At 26.1% G+C, this 20,640-nt stretch overlaps 6 protein-coding genes across 6 annotated transcripts, besides 23 other annotated features; 2 read left to right on the plus strand and 4 right to left on the minus strand.

Annotated features, from left to right (window-relative positions):
• Positions 1–30: 30 nt before the first annotated feature.
• Positions 31–106: a sequence feature (AT_rich).
• A 35-nt stretch (positions 107–141) lies between these two features.
• Positions 142–3,479, minus strand: CMU_031620 (uncharacterized protein; the record flags this gene model as incomplete). Its single annotated transcript, XM_002142334.1, has 2 exons — positions 142–918; positions 1,038–3,479. 2 exons carry the CDS (start codon positions 3,477–3,479, stop codon positions 142–144), a joined length of 3,219 nt encoding a protein of 1,072 aa, XP_002142370.1.
• Positions 157–184: a sequence feature (AT_rich).
• A 174-nt stretch (positions 3,480–3,653) lies between the features above and the next one.
• On the plus strand, positions 3,654–6,320 carry CMU_031630 (ATPase, AAA family protein; the record flags this gene model as incomplete). Its single annotated transcript, XM_002142335.1, has 1 exon — positions 3,654–6,320. The coding sequence occupies one exon, from the start codon at positions 3,654–3,656 to the stop codon at positions 6,318–6,320; it is 2,667 nt and encodes an 888-aa protein (XP_002142371.1).
• Positions 4,851–4,881: a sequence feature (AT_rich).
• A 50-nt stretch (positions 6,321–6,370) lies between the features above and the next one.
• Positions 6,371–6,406: a sequence feature (AT_rich).
• A 58-nt stretch (positions 6,407–6,464) lies between these two features.
• Positions 6,465–6,490: a sequence feature (AT_rich).
• Positions 6,491–6,518: 28 nt separating this feature from the next.
• Positions 6,519–7,805, minus strand: CMU_031640 (uncharacterized protein; the record flags this gene model as incomplete). Its single annotated transcript, XM_002142336.1, has 1 exon — positions 6,519–7,805. The coding sequence occupies one exon, from the start codon at positions 7,803–7,805 to the stop codon at positions 6,519–6,521; it is 1,287 nt and encodes a 428-aa protein (XP_002142372.1).
• A 249-nt stretch (positions 7,806–8,054) lies between these two features.
• Positions 8,055–8,080: a sequence feature (AT_rich).
• A 50-nt stretch (positions 8,081–8,130) lies between these two features.
• Positions 8,131–8,155: a sequence feature (AT_rich).
• A 291-nt stretch (positions 8,156–8,446) lies between these two features.
• Positions 8,447–8,505: a sequence feature (AT_rich).
• A 23-nt stretch (positions 8,506–8,528) lies between these two features.
• On the minus strand, positions 8,529–13,214 carry CMU_031650 (uncharacterized protein; the record flags this gene model as incomplete). The annotated part of the gene is made up of 1 exon (XM_002142337.1): positions 8,529–13,214. The coding sequence occupies one exon, from the start codon at positions 13,212–13,214 to the stop codon at positions 8,529–8,531; it is 4,686 nt and encodes a 1,561-aa protein (XP_002142373.1).
• Positions 10,463–10,506: a sequence feature (AT_rich).
• Positions 12,678–12,720: a sequence feature (AT_rich).
• Positions 13,215–13,536: 322 nt separating the features above from the next.
• CMU_031660 (nucleolar GTP-binding protein 1, putative) lies at positions 13,537–15,688 on the plus strand (the record flags this gene model as incomplete). The annotated part of the gene is made up of 2 exons (XM_002142338.1): positions 13,537–13,569; positions 13,682–15,688. 2 exons carry the CDS (start codon positions 13,537–13,539, stop codon positions 15,686–15,688), a joined length of 2,040 nt encoding a protein of 679 aa, XP_002142374.1.
• Positions 13,604–13,625: a sequence feature (AT_rich).
• Positions 15,689–16,013: 325 nt separating the features above from the next.
• Positions 16,014–16,065: a sequence feature (AT_rich).
• Positions 16,066–16,188: 123 nt separating this feature from the next.
• Positions 16,189–16,216: a sequence feature (AT_rich).
• A 43-nt stretch (positions 16,217–16,259) lies between these two features.
• Positions 16,260–16,346: a sequence feature (AT_rich).
• A 108-nt stretch (positions 16,347–16,454) lies between these two features.
• Positions 16,455–16,485: a sequence feature (AT_rich).
• A 139-nt stretch (positions 16,486–16,624) lies between these two features.
• Positions 16,625–16,652: a sequence feature (AT_rich).
• A 629-nt stretch (positions 16,653–17,281) lies between these two features.
• Positions 17,282–17,377: a sequence feature (AT_rich).
• A 24-nt stretch (positions 17,378–17,401) lies between these two features.
• Positions 17,402–17,429: a sequence feature (AT_rich).
• Positions 17,419–20,640, minus strand: CMU_031670 (peptidase M16 inactive domain-containing protein; the record flags this gene model as incomplete). The annotated part of the gene is made up of 1 exon (XM_002142339.1): positions 17,419–20,640. The coding sequence occupies one exon, from the start codon at positions 20,638–20,640 to the stop codon at positions 17,419–17,421; it is 3,222 nt and encodes a 1,073-aa protein (XP_002142375.1).
• Positions 17,820–17,840: a sequence feature (AT_rich).
• Positions 18,073–18,103: a sequence feature (AT_rich).
• Positions 18,573–18,601: a sequence feature (AT_rich).
• Positions 20,109–20,137: a sequence feature (AT_rich).
• Positions 20,446–20,467: a sequence feature (AT_rich).

A 20,640-nucleotide genomic window follows, 5' to 3' on the forward strand; every position in this document is an offset into this window, starting at 1 on the left:
TATTTCTAGTAATACCTATTAGGATTTCGGAAATAATTAAAAATATGTAATATATTGTAATATGAAATTAATCTTTATATAAGACTTATATATTCTAAAATATTTAGAATTTTGCTTTCACTTAAATTTACTATTAAATACTTATTTTTCCCTATCATATAAAAGTTTATATAAAATTAATAAACGAGTGTCATTAATGTCAAGACACAACCTCGCAATATTTGTATGGTTTGTACCCAAAACATAGAAATTACCAATAGAAGGATTAGCAGTATTTGGTGGAACTACAACCTTATTAGTATTAATTAGGGGTAATTTTGAAGGAAGATATTCAGAAAATGAAAATACTTTGGGGCGTTCATCACTTGGTATAGAATATAATGTAGATTGGAATAAATTATTAAGTTCCAATAAATATTTTTGGCTATGATGGGAAGAAAGTTGTAATGTAAACTGTGAAATAAAAGGTTTCATTATGTAGAGACTCCTATATCCAACATCAGATCCAAAGTGAGGAGTACCAAAAAAAAAAATTGCATAGGTTGATTTAATAATGTTTGGATGATTTAGAAGCATTAATTTAAGTAGTAAACCTCCCATTGAATGACATATAAAGATTATCTTTCTATTCTTATTCTTAGGAAAGGGATTATTAGACTCACTTTTAAGATTCTTCGAATTGCTTATATCTGCAATTCCTGATTCATTTTGTTCTAATATATTTGCCTTGCATAGCTTTAGATATAGATTTTCTGATATATATTCTAAATTTTTGTCTACTTTTTTACTAGAAGATGGTAGAGAAAACAAAGTAGAATTGAATAATTCAGTAGAGTAATCAAATGCTAAAATTCCAATTTTTGAGCTAAACGGATATCCTAATAGTAACCTCGGCCATATACTATAATCTTCCAGAGACTTCAGTTTTTTAAAAATTGAATCATTATATAAGTTTTTTTTGAATTAGCAAATGTGGTATTTTTCTGAAGGATTTCCTTGAAAAAGTTAATATCTCGGTTGAAATCAGATTGTAATACTACTGGGGCCCTAAAAATTTCATTATAATTTTCTGAATATTCAATAGATTGGATTTTCCAAGATTTGAATGCACTTCCATTTAATCCATGAATAAAAATAATATTAAATCTATCTGAACCCAAACAAAAATGTTGTTCACTACAAGTATCAAATGGTTCCTTAATGTTAAGTAATCTTGGGATACTAAATAGAATTTTGTCATACTGTAGAGTTGTTTCAGGAATATTAAATGGATAAAGTCCATCTAATAAAAAACCAATGTAATCTTTCTCTTTATTATTGCACTGACTTAAATAGTTGACTTTGCATAAATTTCTTTCAAGTATACTTAGATTATGAATAGTTTTCAATATCTCAAAATAAAATTTTACAGAGGGAAAATTATCTGAATTCTTTTGATTTGAAATAAGTTTATCATTAATTTTCTTAATTGCAACATCTAGATTTTTGGTTAAAGATTTAATTACATTTATATCAATATGATTTATTCGTCTTTCATTTTCTATATCCAATTCTGATCCCTGGTACTTATTAGAAATTATAGCTATCCCACCACTCTCTATATCATTCTTATTTGCTATAACTGGGCATATACTTCCTGCTAAAGTTATACAATATTCAAAAATATTCCAAAATTCTGTATATAATTGCTTTTTTTCAGTTAGCTCACTGCAATTCATAAACTTTAAGCAACTAGCAAGTAGGATATCACATATATGCAGAATATCAAAATATTTGTAAATATTTGCTTTAATTTCAAATTTATCTAATTCTAATAAAGTATTTACAATTCCATTTAAATCATTTTTGATAGTCTCAAAGTATTCTGTCATTTCTTTTTGAGCTTCCTTTATATCAATAGAAACTTTTTTTTTAGTACCAATAATCATTGACATTTTCTGAACCCAATAACTTATCATAGATATCTGTAATTTAATATTTAGTTTTGAAATCAGGATTTTAATATTTTCCCACTTCACTTGTTTCTCTTTATCATTGTATATTAGGAATTTAATAAGTGCTATTATGCAGTTTTCATTTAGCTCTTCGCCCATTAAAATTTGAATTAACTTATTTGATATATATTCAATTTCACTGTTATTTAATAATTTCATTAATTGATTCTTTCTTTGTGAGACATTCTCCAAATTTTCTCTTTCATCTATAGTACTAACATCTAAATATTTATCAATAATATGACAGAATATTACTTGAATCAGATCTGCTATTTTATTGAAATTAAAGTTTTTTATCATATCTTTTAGACATGAAATATTATGTAAAACAATTAGACTCGAAATTATATCGCATTGATATAAAGGTTTAAATGAAATGTTTGTAGTATTGTATGAATTGTGATCTGTGTTGGAAACCTCCACTATCATACTTCTTTTATTACTATAATCCAGCTGAAATTTGTAAATTTTAGTATTTAATATATTAATGAGCTCATTTATTATATTATAATCATCTAAAAAATTACTATTATCACCTTTTATCTGGCTAATTATGCAAGTAATCTTTAAAACCATTTTACATACTGAGTTATACTCTTTTAGATAATGACTTGTTACTACTGAAGAAGATGTTGATAAAACTCTTTTTAAAGTTTTAATAATAAAAATACAATCATTATATGTAATAGATTCATAATTACTAATAAGCCAACCGTGTAATAACCTTAGTAAAATTGTATACATAAGAAAGAGTTTATTTTTATTCATTTCATTTGAATTATATTCCTCTATATAGCTAGTCATAGTTTCCAAATTATTATTATTCTCATTTTCCCATAGTTTATATATAATATATGAAAGAATTGAATCTTTGTATATATCATCATGTGATAACAAATAAATCATATCTATGATAGATTTTTGAAGTTTATAGTAAACCTCTCCGCAATTATAGTGTAAAATTTGAGGATTAAGCAAAAATTCCACCAAGTGACTTAAATTAGGTGAGTTACTTATAAAGTAATAAGTAAATTGATCTGAATCCAAAATAGAACTAGTGTATGGAATACTAAAACCTTCCAGCTGTTTAGTAATGAGCCTCTTGTTATATCTTAAAATTGCTGCATAAAAATCCATTGAAATATCATATAATGGTGAAATAGCTAGTTTTCCATTATATTTATGTAGTATTTCTATTAATTTTTTATTTTCTTCTTGTATATTCTCTTTATTATAGTAACTTACTATATATCTCCATAAATAGTCTATTACAGGATCATTTTTAGGAACTTTATAATGAGTATTTTTGTATTTTCCAAGTATGTATGTATTTGGTAATATCATTTTAAGAGATTGGATTTGATCTATTTTAGATTTCAAGTTACTTAATGAATATTGTCTAAGTGGACTTGTATTTGAGTAATAATCAAATTCTGAATACAAAAAAATATTAAGTAAATTAAAAGATATCAAATAATTAGCCATGACCCTTCTTGTCATATCTACTTTAGTATTTATATACTGAATTCATCCATTATTACTTTTGAAAGGTAAAATAAAAAACACATGTATAAAGAAAAATTCCCACAATAAATGCCGCTGGCGCTACTGTCTTTGTTAGACTAATTTTTGGAATTACCTTAAGATTTATTTGATGAAATGAGCAAAAAAAATAAAAAGAAAGTAGTCGAAAACGAGTCTGTAAATTGTGCAAGACATAGAGATAGGGCAGTAGAACACCCAGAAATTATTGAATGGCCATTTGAGCTGATAGTATTAAGGAGTCGTGATATTAGTAGGCAAAATCTTTTGGAGTTAAGAATTTCGGAGATTACTGCAAAAAAATTGGGAATAGCCAATGGGACAATTTGTGTAATATTATATGTTCAATATAGGACATGTGTAACTCTGCGTATTTTGGAATCTCAAGCTAAACTAGAACAGAATACTGCAATATTGGGAAGTTTGGTCTTGAACAATCTTAATATCAAGGATGTCTCTGAAAGTACAAAAATAAAATTAATACCACTAAAGAAATATATATCAGATAAAGATATTTGCAATAGGATTAATTTAAAGTTTCATAGTATTACACAAAATGGAATTTATGAAACAAACGAAACAATACATTATAAATGCCCAGAATGGATAAAATCGAATGCACATACTCAGAAACTAATTATGGCACGTTGCAGAGGTATTTGTATATTTGAAGGCAACTTAATTCCCATATTTATTGCTGGTGAGGTGATATATTTTAATATATACAATTATGACAAAACAGAATCAGGAGTAATTAGAATAGGAACTCAGACGAAGATTGATTTTGATCTAGACAATTTTAAACAAGATTTAGAGCTAAATAAGGACTTTATAGATAATTTAGATGATTCAAATACAATCTTAAATTTTGAAAATATAAATGTAGGTAATTCAGGTGATAAACAAGGATTTGCTAAAATTGGAGGTATGAATTACTTAAAGAATGATATTAAGAGATGTTTACTACAACCATTACGTTACTCACGGATTTATTCACTATTTGGGGTATCTCCTGTAAAAGGAATTTTGTTATATGGTCCTCCAGGTACAGGCAAAACTTTAATTGCTCGCTGTATAGCTGAAGAAGTTCAACTAATTCAAGAAGAACTAAAGGATGCAAACTTTAATATTCCTGTTGAAGTTCACTTTATAGTTTTAAATGGAAGCTCATTAATAGATGATAATGAAGAGTCTATATTAAACTCTTTACATAAAATTGGAGAAAATTCTAAAAGACAAGATAAAGATATTTATAGTATATTATTTATAGATGAAATTGATATAGTTTGTGCCAATAGAGAAAATTGTGAGCAGTTATATAGTAATAAAAATAAAAAAATTTTATCATATCTACTAACTTTATTAGATGGATTTAATCAAGATAATAAAATTATTTTGATTGCATCTACAAATAAGCCAAATGATATAGATCCAGCATTGAGACGAGCTGGAAGAATCGATCGTGAAATATCGGTTGAAGTACCAAATAGTGAAGAAAGATTTGAAATACTTAAAGTTATACTTGAAAATATTCCAAATACCATAACAGATATGGAATTAAAAACAATTGTAGATATGACCCAAGCATTTGTAGGAGCAGATTTAAATACTTTAATAAAAGAATCAATCAATAGAGCTCTGAGTGAATATATTATTAAGGAGAAAGAAATTATGACAAAGTTAAGCTTTGAAGATATAATTGAGTGCGTAAAAGATATAAAACCTTCAGCTTTAAGGGAATTATCTATTGAGATACCGAAGACTTTGTGGAGTGATATTGGAGGATATGAAGATGTTAAACAACAACTCAAAGAGTGTGTTGAATGGCCTATAGTACACTTCAAATTATTTAATGCAATGAAAATAAAGCCACCAAGTGGCATTTTATTATATGGACCACCTGGATGTTCAAAAACATTAATGGCCAAAGCCGTTGCAACTGAAAGTAAGATGAATTTCATAAGTGTAAAAGGTCCGGAATTATTTTCTAAGTGGGTAGGTGAATCAGAAAAAGCTATAAGAGAAGTATTTAGAAAGGCTAGACAAAATTCTCCTTGCGTTATATTTTTCGATGAGATAGATGCTCTTGGTACCAGTAGAGAAAGTAGTAACTCTAGTGATAGTGTTTCAAGTCGTGTACTTTCTCAGATGTTAAATGAAATGGATGGGATAACTACTCATAAACAAATAATTATAATAGGAGCAACTAATCGTCCAGATTTGCTGGACTCAGCACTACTAAGACCAGGAAGGCTTGATAGATTGATTTATGTAGGATTACCAGATGAAATGGCAAGAATGAAGATTTTAGATATATACTTAAAGCATATATCTAATTACCAATCATTCAATACAATCAGTGATAATGAATATGAATTGAATTTAGGAATTAACAAAGATTTTGATATAAAATCTAATTCTTTAGCTTCAATTGATGATATAACCCAATCTATTGATGAATTACAACTATTAGATATAAAAAACAATTCTCCAAGAAATTATGATGAAATGATAAAGAAATTGGCAAAATTAACTGACGGGTATAGTGGAGCTGAAATTTCATTGCTATGTCGAGAAGCAGCAATGCATGTAATCAGAAAAGTGCTAAACAGATCTGATAATTCAAATAGTAGTATAGAAACAACAGATATTAATACAAATATGATATTAAACATATCAATAACATGGAGTGATATTATTGAAGCAAAAAGAAAAGTTAAACCTCGCATTCCAAAATCATTAATTGAATTTTACATTAATTATTCCAAACAAGTTATTAAATAGATTGAATATTACCAAAGTTAATATAGATATTATATCTCTATAATCTTAGGATTATATAATTTAGAATATTAGTTATTAATTAATAACATTGTACATATTAAATGAAGTTGTTATATTAACATTTCATCCCATCAATATTTCCAGTATAATTATATTTTTATATATTAATACAAACCAGATTCATTTAACATATTTTGGTTAACCATAGAATCCATCTGAAACATACAATAAACGATTTCTTAATGAATTTCCACTAGTTTGAATACTTTGATGAATATCATCTATATTCCCACCATATTGCTCTAAATTAGTACATTCAAAATAATCATCTTCTTGGTCTTCTTCGTCATCACTACTAGCATAACTTCCTTCAAAATTCCTTTCTGATGATATATTACTTTCTATATTACTTGTTAATAACAAATCTTCAATATTTTTCGATTGTTCACACTCCACTGTTTCATTATTATTAGATTCCATTGTGACAGATCTGGTTCTCTTTATATTCATACTAAGGTCTTGTTGAGAAAAGTATAAATAGTTATTGTCACAAGGTCGCTTAGAATATTTATTACTAGAATATTCATGAATATTTGTAACAAGAGTTTGTGATTTCTCTGAAATTTCCACTTTAGATGAAATTTCTGATTCCATTTTATTGTTTATTGTTGATGATCTAAGATTTGCAGAATTTCCGTATAATTTAGGAGAAAAAACACTATTATTAGTTTTGAAATCTGCATAATAAGAAGCTTTATTTAAATTATTCTTACTATTCGTATTATCACTATTATTTGCTGCTTTTGCATTCTGATTATTATTATTCCCATGCTTCATATTTTGTAGAAATATATAATTTGGCTGTTGACTATTATACAAATCCTCATTATTAGTTTGTTCCATATATTGATAAGGTATGAAGGGTTTTTTAGAGAGCTGTTCATTCCGGTAAATATGCTGGTTTACTTGTTTACTCTGTATCATTTTAAATTTCAAATTATCATTATTATTAGAATAATGTTGACTATTAACTGACTCTAAAGTGTTATAAGGCTGATTATTTTTTATTCCAGAATGCTGATTCTTAGATTTTGAACCTCTCCAAAAGGCTAGATAAGTATCTAAAGTTTCGACATAATTACCAAATCCACATTCAGATAATGCTTTAATAATATCATCACCACTTAGTACTTTTCTTTTATTTAAAGAGCATAATTCTCCAGCTTTGTTTGAAATATTTCCAATAAATTCCTTAGAAAAATGTTGCATCAACACCTTAGACTCTCTTGAAATTTTAGCACAGCTAGGTAATGACACTCTCATCATTCGACCAATATTATTTATTGGTAGTGACAATTCAGAATCATCACAGCTTCCAGTTGTGTCTATATTATAATAATTCATATGAGGTGAGTTTATATACTCATGAGACGGGTTTGGTTTATATAAATAAGAAGGAATTTGAGCTGCTATTTCATTACTCATAATTCTAATTTATTATTAAACCTGTAATTTGCCTTTTATAATAGTAAAAATTTCCCAAGAAATGTTAGAGTTACATCACTAAGGGACAACAAAACAATAACCGCTAATAGCGGAGAGAACATATATTTCATATTTTGCCAATTGAAAAGTATATTTCTTATTTAAATAACTTTGTACTAGTTATATTAATAAAGTATCTAGATATTATTTTATTAATTTACAAATAATCCTTGGTCATACTAAGTTTACATTAAATAATTATTTATTTATTTTAAGAGAATTATATCAAGCATACGAGCTTTTCTTTTTCAAAAATGTCTCCATGAAAATTTAAATATTTTTATTTATATCTTATGTAGTCAGAATATACTGGATCCAAATATTTTAAAGTAATATAATCTGACGAAAATACTGTAACTTCTAGTATCTATACTACATCCATATTTCTAGAATATTATTGTAATTATTGAAAATATTTGCCTCTTGAATTATAAGTTCCAAAGATAGTCATATAATACTTATATTCCTATCATTTAAAAAGAAGAAAAAAAAAAAAGTGAAAATTATCTTTAATTTTAGCTCTTAGATATTATAAGATGAGCGCTACATACATGCAAAACATGCAAATCAGGACCTAGGTGTTTTTTAATATGTACATATAATAAAAACAAATTATTTAAATTTTTTTTTAAGAAATAATCATAATGAGTGAAATTATTTATATTAGCCATGTACCTTTCGTAATCTTTTCTTAGTAGATTTGCTAATAGATTGGCCAATCTTCGAATTTCTATGAATAAAGTTCGTATTTTGTGATCTTTTTATTTCAGAATGGTCAGATTCAATATTTTCCTTATCTTCAATAAAGGAATCTTGAGTAAATGAGATATCACTCTCATTTCCATCTTGAATCTTCATTGGTTTAGACTTTTTTTTTTTTAGAGATTGATTAGATGTAGAATTCTTTAATTTCTTCACCTTATTTAATTTATAACCAAATTCAATACTTTCTAATTCAATTTTAGTAAGCTTTATTCCAAAAAGGAGTTGTTTTATCTCTTGATATATATTATTATTTGTAGAGTCACCTTCTGTAATTTCATTAGTGCCTTTGCTTACTAAAGAAATAAAATATTCCCTTAGTAATGGATACTCCTCTATATGATAAGAAATAATACCCCATGAGTCTCTAATCTTTTTAATACATTTAGACTTAGTCTGTATTTTCATTAGATTGAAAATTTCTATATAGAATTGAATAACTTTGGGATCTGAGTGTTTGGAAAGTCGCTGGAATATCTTTGGTAGAAGTATTGAACAGACTTGTTCTTTGTTTGATATAAAATGTAACAAGTAATGAAGTTGGTCCATTGTATTATTTTGTAGAGATTCACTCTCACAATTGCTATATTGAATTGCTAATTTGTTTAAAATACATGTAATATTAGTCCAAATAGCTGAATTAGTGATATCTCTTGCTAACTCTTCAAAAAATGACATTGCAATATCTTTAATATTTTGATTAGTATCACTTATACAACGTAAATAATTCCATATAAGAATTTCTTTTGGTTTCAATAATCCTAAGTTTACCAAATAATTTATAATGCATAATACATTGTAGCGTATTAAATCAAAAGATTTATCATTAAATGAGATATCGCTTAAAAGAGAAAATTGGAAATCAATCCATGGTTCAGTAATATTTGGATGTCTTACTAGAAGATCAGCAGTGCATAAAACCATATTTATTTGAGTAGAAGTCCTATACTTTGTAGATAACAAAGGATTATCAGGTTGTAAATTTGTTTGATAATCAAGTATTAATTTGTCAACATTATTATGGGATAATTCACTTAAATCTTTAATATTTGACATTTCAATTGTGTGATTAACTAAATATGAAAATATTATTTGGATATTAGAAATTTGAGAGAGTGATGTAATTGAAGACGGATATGTTGTAGAATTTGTCCTTTCGTACATCACATCACAAGAAGTATATATTTTTGAGGATAGTGCAGATAATTTACAGATTGAAATAAGCCCACAATTGCGTAAATATTCTAATTGCCAACATGCCTGTTCTAAATTATTAGAATTATTCTGCTTTAATAGTAAAATACTAGGATCTCTTATCGCAATATTAATAATTGGTATAAAATAAGATAATATATTTCCACAACCAAGTAATTTATTTTCTAATAAGTTATAGATAAAATCTAGAAGTTCTTCTTCCTTTGTGATATTACCATATAGACTACTATTAGCATCTTCAGTACTTTTTCCATCTTTAAATATATTTGATGATCTTTTTAAATATTTTCCTTCAAGGGAATACAAAGATTTCCAAAAATTATATAAAGTTTCTATATAATTTCCATGCCTTAAAGCAATATGACTAATGATTAATATAATATTAGATAATAATGCAACTGAGAATATAAAGCCATCACCTTGTGACGAATTATTGTAGAATAAGGTTACAATATATTTTATTAATGAGAATAATATCATATCAGGAGTACATATATATTGATTATCAGAATTACTTAATTTTTCAAAATCACTGGATAGTGATAAACGGATTGGATTTCCAAATACATTATAAATAGCATCAATTATATCAATAAATAATCCAGATAAACCAAACTGAGATATATTATCTATTGTAATATCAATAAATTTATTAAATATTTTACTTTCCATTTTTGCCACTGGAGACAAAAAAGAAAAACACTTTGCAATATATCTTATAATAGAATATTGTCTTATTTTATTTGAAATACATAATAAATTATAAAGTATTTGTGTTTCTTTATGAGAGAAATAATTTATAGTATATATTTCATTATTGATCTTAGTGGCTAATTTAATTTCAGCTTCTATTATTAGTATATACAGCTCCATTATAACTATAATGCAATTAATATTCTTCGAATATGTTTTTTTATCAAAAGAGTTAGCTTCAAAATCCGAATTTTCATGTAAGTAGTTGGAAATTTGAGATATTTGAATAATTAAAAGTTTCTTGAGAGACTCGATATTTATAGATTGGGAGTATTTTTTAATTATTGTATATTGTGCCGAATCACTGAAGTGGTTACCAAATACTAATGATTGAAAGATAAGACCAATATTTGTAAAGTCTGTTTTATTAAAATTAAGTGAAATGCTGATGAGACGATTAACAGTTTTTGAATTAAATTCAGGAACAAAAAAGTCGCTGTTTATCATAAAGTTTTCATCAGTTGAATTATTCAGATCATTTTGGTCAGTTAATATATCATTAATTTGACCAACATTGAAATTAGTTTTAATATTCACAATCTTAAAACTAGCAGATAAAAAACCTTGTATAGTGGCATTAAATATTTGAGGTGAATTCTTCCTCCATATGCAATTAAGAGCAAATGGTAATAATTTCAAACCCTTATTAATATTAAGTGTGACTGCATCACAAATCCAAAGTATCGCAGATACAACATCAGAAGAATTTTTTGACTTTAATGCTTCAAATGAATTAAAATATAATGTCTTTTCTAATATAATCGAGACCTTCTTAGCATCAGTTAATAAAACTTTTGTCAATTCAAGTTGCGTTATATCATCATATCTATTCTCCTGAGTACACTTTTCTTCACCATTATTAGTACTACTAGACTCTTTTAAAAAAGTCATTATGACACTGTTTAGATTAGAAGTAGTTTCTTTTTGAGAATTTTGTATCTTTTTTTCTATTTTTTCAAGTGAAGAGGAAATATTATCTTCATTCAATGGTATCTGATAATAACATAAAGTTGCTTTATTGGCTATTACTCTAATAAGACGAAATGCAGAGTTTCTAACATATGAAGACTCATCTAAAAGACGACCTTCTGTGTGTCTTAATAGTGGTAGAAACAATGAATATGGTAATATATCCAATATAACAAGTTTCATTAAACACTGTAGAGATTTGCTCCTACAATGTTGATTTATATCATATATTCTTTCCATGATAGTATCCAACATTTCTAGATATATTTGTCGATCTATTTTTTTAGAAGAATCACTGTGTATACCAATAATTGAATTAGTTATCCATATTATACAATTACACCTTAATTTATACAGAGGAAATATATCTAAAAATTTTCTTATCCCTGTAAAATTTTCTATGAAAATATAACATTGATTAATGGATAAACTTTCAAATAGCTGATAAATGGAATTCATTATATCTTCATCAAAAATAGATTGATTTGGCTCAATCTGCAGAAACTCTTCATAAAGAACATCAAGTATATACTTCATGAAATTTGAAACCCGCTGATTTTCTGTCAAACTCAGAACTGTTGATAGAATAGTTGAAAATTCCTTAAGTGTACTATATTTATCTAAATTAGAATAATTAGAAATACTAGAAAGTTTAGCTATTCCACCATACTTTATAGAGTTCACAATGATTTCATATACTATCAATTTATCCAAATTTTGGCTACTTTTTTTATGTTCATCTGTAGTATCATATTCTGGGAGATTATTTATTCCTATCTGGAGCATTACCTTCGAAATATTAATCCAAGTATTAATGTGTAAATTACTATGATCTTTGATAGCTTTTTTTGCAATATCCTTCGTTTTTATTATTCCAAAGCATTGGATTACCCTAATTGATGTAATACATATCCATTCAAGAAATACTATACTATTTTTTGACAATATATTTGGAACATTAGATAATTTGTCAATAGTAATATTAGTTAGGTCTGATATAGATCTAAATAAAGTTAGCATGACTGAAGGGAGTGATAAAATGTTATCACGAGAACTTGTCATATGATTCACTGAGTCTCTATCGCTTGAGTTATCTGAATCTGAAATCATCTCTTTTAATTTATTTTTCTTTTTCTTTTTATTTTTGATTATAATACCATCATTACTTGTATATAATTTAAGCGATAATTCTAATTCATCACAGTAATGAATAACTGTTATGTATGAACAAAACAGTACGAAATGTGAAAGATTTAGAATATTCTGGAATGTCTCATTGTTATATTCCTTATCTAATACTGACCTAATTTGTTCAATAGATAAATGAATGCAATCATTCAAAAATCTAGCCACTTGAATTTTTTCTTGAGAAGTAGCTATAGATGGCCACTGCAGACATATTTGTTGTATATTATTAATATAATGTGGTACTTCATCAGATTTACCAAATTCTAAAGCAGTTATCTTTAGAACATTGTCTAAAATTTCTGACTCATATTTTTCCAAAATGCTTAATAAAGTTACTGACTTCCCATCTTCTGAAATATATGTTAGATTACTAATCACAGAAACTTTCAGAGTATTCTCAGTAGTAAGTATCTCACTATCTTTAGATGGGATATTAAAAGCATAGTAAGAGTCTGTATACATTAAAAATGGTAATTGATATAGTTGTGTAAGTGTACAGAATCTTCATTAACCCACATTTGCATGCTAGCTAGAGAAATACCGCATTAAAGAATGTATTGGCTTCTTTAACAAGAATGTCTGTAAAAAAATTATATGGCGGTGTGCGGGAAATCAAAACTTATGAATATTAGTTACTCTGGAAATATTGGCGCCTTTCTCTTAATGGCGTCCTGTATCAAAAATATTTCTAATAACGCGTCAGAGCTGGACTATAAGGATAGAGAACTACTTTTAAGCCTATATAGTTTTGATAAAAGTTGCTGGAAGATCCTCTGCTACAAATATGAGTTCAGCAAGCTTAGGTCACAGATTTAAGGTATGTCAATTGTTTATTACCAATGGATTGCAGCTAAATATAAATTTTAAATATTTGCAATCTTATTTCCACATTTATTATATAATACTATTCTAATTATATTCAATTTCAGGATATAACAGCTATACCTAATGCAAAAGATCTAATAGATATAGTGCTATCAAAAACACAAAGGAAGACTCCAACCCAGGTTCATCCTCAATTCCAAATAAGCCGTATTCGTTCATTTTACATGAGAAAAGTGAAATACTGCCAACAGACAATCCACGATCGTTTAAGTATGATATTATCTCAATTTCCTAGACTAGATGAGATTCATCCATTTTATTCAGATCTATGTAATGTACTATATGACAGAGATCATTACAAGCTAGCACTAGGTCATATATCAGGATCTCGAAATATAGTTGATTCATTGGCAAAGGATTATGTTAGACTACTTAAATATGCAGATAGTCCATATAAATGTAAAATGTTGAAGAGGGCAGCACTTGGACGTATGTGTACATGTTTGAAAAAATTGCAGGCACCATTAGAATACCTTGAAGAAGTAAGGCAACATATTGGCCGTTTACCCAGTATAAATCCAACTACAAGGACAATAATAGTTTGTGGATATCCTAATGTTGGGAAGAGTAGTTTTGTCAATTGCGTCTCACATGCTAATGTAGAGGTTGAACCGTATGCTTTTACAACGAAGTCATTGTATGTAGGTCATTTCGACTATAACTACACAAGATGGCAAGTTATTGATACTCCAGGTATATTAGATCGCCCACTAGATGAGAGAAACACTATTGAAATGACTGCAATTACAGCTTTAGCACATATTCATTCTTGTATACTATATTTTATAGATATATCTGAAGAATGTGGGTATAGTATAGAGAGACAAGTTCAATTATATCATTCAATTAAAACTTTGTTTAGAAACAAGCCAGTTTTAATTATTTTAAATAAGACGGATTCTAGAAGCTTAGATTCATTAACTGAAGAAGAGAAGAGGCTAATTGAAACAATAAGACCTTTAATAAGAGTATCCAATGACGGCACTAATGCAGATAACCAAATTGATGTTATAGACTTCATGACAATGTCAACATTAAAGAAAATTGGAGTTGAGGAGGCTAAAAATCGAGCTTGTGACGAACTTTTAAAAAGAAGAATAGAGAGAAAGGTACAGAGCAGGCGTATAGATACTATTACACAGCGTCTGCATATAGCAGAAACTCCCATTAGTAAAGATAGACCACCATTTATTCCAGATAGTGTTATTCAAGAGAAGATGGCATTATCTGATTCTGGTAAATCTAAAGTTAGTAAATCAAAATCTTGTGCACTTGAGATAGAATTAGAAGAAGAATTTGGAGGTGCAGGTGTTTATCAAATTGATTGGAATAGGAAATATATCCTAAAGGATAACTCATGGAAATATGATATAGTACCTGAAATAATTGACGGTAAGAATATCATGGATTTTGTAGATCCTGATATTGAAGAAAAACTAAAAGAATTAGAAAAAGAAGAAGAAGTTTTATTAATGAGTGATCCATCACTAGAGTTTGATGAAAAATTGTGGGATGAGACTCAGACTAAACTTAAAAATTTACACTTAAAAGTGAACTTAAAGAAAAGAGAAAATATGGATGAGAAGGCTAGAAATGCCCCTACTTTACCTAGAGGAAGAGCTCGTCAAGCTAGTGCTGGAAATATAGACAAACTAGCAACTCACTTAGATAATTTGGGTTATCAAACAGATAAAGTTTATCAGAGAGGCAGAAGTCTAGCAAGAAAAGAAGAAACTAAGAGAGGAAGATCTTTAACAAGAATTGAGAACAGTTCTGGAAAGAGGATGAGAGACGATGCAATGATTATAGATGATGAAACTTTAAATACTGAGAGAAAACGCGCTAGAGGTCATAGTACAGCACCTAATCGTATAGAGGCATCTCTTAAACCTGGTAAACAACGTGAAATTGCGGAGAAATTGCGTAGAAAGACTCAAGTAAGTCTTAATAAACAAGCTAGGAAAGGTGAAGCAGATAGATCCATACCAACCAAAATGCCAAAATACCTATTCTCTGGCAAGCGTGGATTAGGTAAAACAAACAAAAGATGAAAGTTAGGTAAAATAGGAATCTTATGCTTAACATTTTAAAGTGAATAAATAAACTTAGTTTAGCCAAAATGTATTAATATACAACTAATCCTGTTTACACTATTATTGATAGTTATAAAGAACTTTCTATAATTAATCTTGTTTTCTTGACTATATTTAAATCATTTCTTTAGAATCCACAATATCTTCCTTTTACTACTTTGAACATATTTGAATTTGTTTGAAATATAACCTATTCTTATATTAGAAAGTTAAATATTCAGTATATCTAAATTAAATTATTCTATTGTTTTTTCTTCAATAGCTTAAAATTGACTTATATTCCAAAATTATATTAATTTAAGAAGCATTTAAAATATATATAATATAAAATATAACAAATTTGGACATTATGTTTGCAATATTTCTAATAGTATAATAATATTCTAGTTATAATAACACAAACTTAGATAATCTCTTCACATTCTCCATCTAATCTAAGTTTTTAAATGCTTCTATCCTAATAAAATATAATTAATACAATTATATCTACATTATAAAACTAGTGTACAAAGGTACTAAAATATTTGGGTATAAAAATACATTAAACTTAACTAATAATTTAATAACTTTAACTTTATTTATACCATCTTAATATTTTATTGTTTTATTTTAATTTGTAGTACCATATCTTATATTCTTGCAAATAATTTACCAGAGAAGTATGTAAAAGTTACTTGGTTATATTATTTTGCTTTGATTAACTGAAAGATTATGAAATGTTATGAATTAAATTTATAGAATAATATTATTTTATTCATTTTGTAGAATAAAAATCTTGTCTAGTATATTGAATTCCAGTTCATGATAAGAATATTTGTTTTTTTTTGAAACAATATACTGTCAATATGATATAAGGTTAATCTAATATTTGTTTTGTGCAAACAAAACAAATAGAAAAATAAAAAAATTAGATTTTTATTTTGCAATTTTAATAAGTTTGATATCAAGTAGTTCTAAAATTTTTTTGTAATATAACTTTATATATATCACTTAAAGTTGATCTGAAGCTAAATTATGGGATTATTCAAAAAATTTGTATATCTAATGTAGCTACTTACCTTAAATTTCAAAAAGATTACTTTAGGTGCTATTAATCTCATTAAACATTTAAAGCAATAATATATGTTGTAATTAATTGAAATAAATTGAAATATTCATAAAACTACATTAAAAGCATAAGTAGCCTTTTTATAGCTTAAAGTAAAAAAAGAAATATATCTTCAATATAAAAAGTGGTTATTACAAAAATTCAGGACAAAACTTTCTAAAAATCAAAGATTTCTACAAAGTGTTTTGAATAAAAAATTCTTTATTAAAGTCTTAATTTAATATTTGGGTATTATACTCTCACTTTTAATGTGAAATGTAGTAGATAAACTTCAAAAATTTTATTATTGAATCAAAAATATAGATACTACTTTGAAAAAACACTTCAATATAAAATAATTAATGCAAATTTCACTACGAAATATTTCTGACTATTCATAATAAAACTCAATAATATAGTATTAGAGAAGATCTTTCATTAAAATACTCTGAAATACTCTTCACAATAAATTATTATTTCTTAATGAATATATGAATTGATATTACTTTATATATACTTAACAATATAATTTCAATATAGAAAAATATATTACTTTATAAGGTACTATCCTAATTCCAAATGTCATATATATATATATATATTAATATTTATCACTCATTTTTAATGGAAATTTATATGTCCTTATACCTTCAATATAAAATAACTCATCTTTTGAAGTAATTTTTTGAAATCTAATAGGAGAATATTTACATAATTCATCTAGGTTAGTACCAATTTGTGATTGAGTAGCAATTATCACTTTGGGAGAATTTCTCATAGCACTGGAAAATGAATTTAACTTTTCATAATTCAAATTCTGAAGGTAAAGTATCTTTGATATTTTAGTATTAAACTTTATTTGTCTGTTAACAAGTTGAGAGTAAAATTCATTACTAATATCAACCAGCTTTGTAGGTTTAAAGTGTAATTGATGTAAATATTGTTTTCTTGCTTCTTCAAAATCACTTAAGGATATTGAATTATCACTCTCAAAAAAAGTTCTATAAAATTTTAATATATTTTCGGTCAAAAATTTAATATTTCTATTTGTTGATTCTGCATAAAATAATAATCCTGCAAAAGATGATCCAATAACATGAAACCTAATAGTAACATTTATATCTAATTTAAGTTCACTATTATCTCCACTTTGTGATATACGACTCATTATCCTCTTAAGCATATTTAAAAGTACTAGTGATACATAATCAGCAGCTCCCATCCCTAAAAATAATAGTACATGAGATCTTTTATCATTTATATTTTTATTTAATTGATAATAATAAGTATTCCTATTTGAATTGACTAAAGAAAGTAGATCTAAAGTTTCATAGTATTCAATTGAGTCTCTAGTACCTTCTAATGTTGTTGACCGAGCTATCTTAATGGATTTTGTTATATCAATTTTTGAACTAACATGATATTTCTCTTCATTATGTTTAAGCCACTTTAATATGTTATTTATCAACTTATGTGCCCTAATTGGATCCAAATTTCCAACTATCAAACCTTCAATTTCACCATATTGAGCAATATAATTTGCCAATTCAATAACATCTTCAAGTTTAATCTTAGAACATTGTTTCATAAGTAATTTATAGGACATGTTTTGCATTAATGTAATATCTGAAAGAGCATTTAAAGATTGTTCAATTGAAGTAGTTTCATATATTTGAAACTTTAAGTAATTCTGATAATTGAATTTAGCCTGCTGAAAACTCAATTCTGCTATTTTATTCAAATTAGATAATGTAGTAAAAAAATTTTCAATAAATATTATTAATGATGGATAATATCCAAGTAGTAATATTTCAAGCCCAAAAGGAGAACCACCAAATTCACTTTCTTTAGTAACTAATAATTTTACGTTATTTCCAGCTTGTGTTACTGAATATATAATAGAACTTATTTCAATCTCAATAGCTCTATATAAAATATTTAAGGTTGATAGTAATCTAGATGTTGATTCTAGAGCTTTTGGTAATATTAAGCTAGATTTCGATATCACATGAGTCATTATTCTAAATGATAATGAAGTCTTAACATTAGTAGAACCTAATATTGGAAAATAGAAAATATTTTCAAATGAAGGAGAAATCATACTTAATTTAACTCTACATCCTTCAGAGTAATTTTCATTCAAATATCTATTTATAGCATCTTTCAGTGGAATTGGATATTGTTGATACATAATATTACTTGTATAATCTTCAATTAATGAAGGTATACATTCATTTTTGTCAGGTAGATCATAATAAAAAGTTGTGTTCTGAATTACATTATCCACTTTATCTAAATAATTTAAAAATAGTGGATGTAATTTCTCAATATGATATTTTATTTCTTTATATTTCAAATCGTCAAATCTTATGTCACTATTTTCTATATCATTAATAAGACTGTTATAAAACTTATTATCCATATTTAATTTTAATTCATTCATAAATTCTACATTATTTAATAGCATATTCATTCCAGTTAATACAAAATTTTGACTAAAAATTATTAATATCATATTTTTAGGATTTAAAATCTTTATTGCCTCTTGTATATCCTTAGTATCAGCTTTATCTATAGTTACATTACCAATAAGTACCTCATTTGGTAAATATCTATGTGAAGAATAATTCTCTATTATTGTGTAAATTAATTCTTTATTATTCAAAGATTCTCTATAATAAAAATTTATTTCTTCAATTTTAATTCTATCATCTATAATATCTGGATTAATTGCTTTATTCTTTAAAATATTAATACTGGCATATATTGATTTAAGTATATAAGCTAAATAATTTATTCCAATATATGTCAAATCTATAGATATTTCAATAAAAGAATACCCAAATTCTGAAGATGATACAAATAATGATAAATCTTCAATCCAACATCTTTGCTTCAAAAATTCAACCAAACTTCCTTTCATCCTATGTCCTAATGTATCAATTATATATTGAAATGAAAGTAATTTATCATTTGATACCTTGTAAGTAATTGGAAATATTAATTTAATCTTATTAATTGGATTATTATATTTTACATGTATTATTTTCCCAATATATATCAATAATGGTTCTACATTCTTATCTGATATATGAAAAGTAGATAATATCTTATTATTATTTTGTATATTAAGAAAAAATTCAGATACATATTTCTCTAATATATTGAAGGGCTTTGAGTCAATTATTATCAATGTCATTAAATCTGCACTATAATATTCTCTAAAAAACTTTATAATTTCATTTCTTATATATTCATATTCATTATTTATATCAAATTCTCTACTTGAACAATTTATTTTATTTAATGAATTTAAATATGATATCTCATGAATTAATTCACTAGTATTTAATAAATTCCCTGGATAATAATCTCTAAATATTTGAGAAAATCTTCTTAATTGGTTAATTAAACCATTCCTATCAAATAATGGTGTCTTAAAAAATTCACTAAATCTTTTTAAAGCTAGATTTAAGTAGTTTGAGGGAATACCTAAATAGTAATAAGAATTTCTGTCTGTAATCTCTTTTTCAATTTCTCCACCATGACTACTTAAAAAGTTATCAAATTCATGTATTGAAGGAAATTTCCTTGATCCCATAAATAAACCATATAATAAAAAACTTGGTAAATTAATATTATTATAAAATCCCATAAATTTACCTACAGAAATTGACAAAGCTAAATTTGAATATACAGCATTGCTATCATGGATTAAAAACACTTTTATTTTATTATTTAATTCGTAATAACGAAATTTCCTATATTCAGTAATAGGTTTAATAAATTCCTCATCTTTTATTATATTATTTTGAGATCCCAT

This window comes from Cryptosporidium muris, genomic scaffold (genome assembly GCF_000006515.1).
Source record: "Cryptosporidium muris RN66 scf_1106632373433 genomic scaffold, whole genome shotgun sequence".
Classification (NCBI taxonomy): domain Eukaryota; phylum Apicomplexa; class Conoidasida; order Eucoccidiorida; family Cryptosporidiidae; genus Cryptosporidium; species Cryptosporidium muris.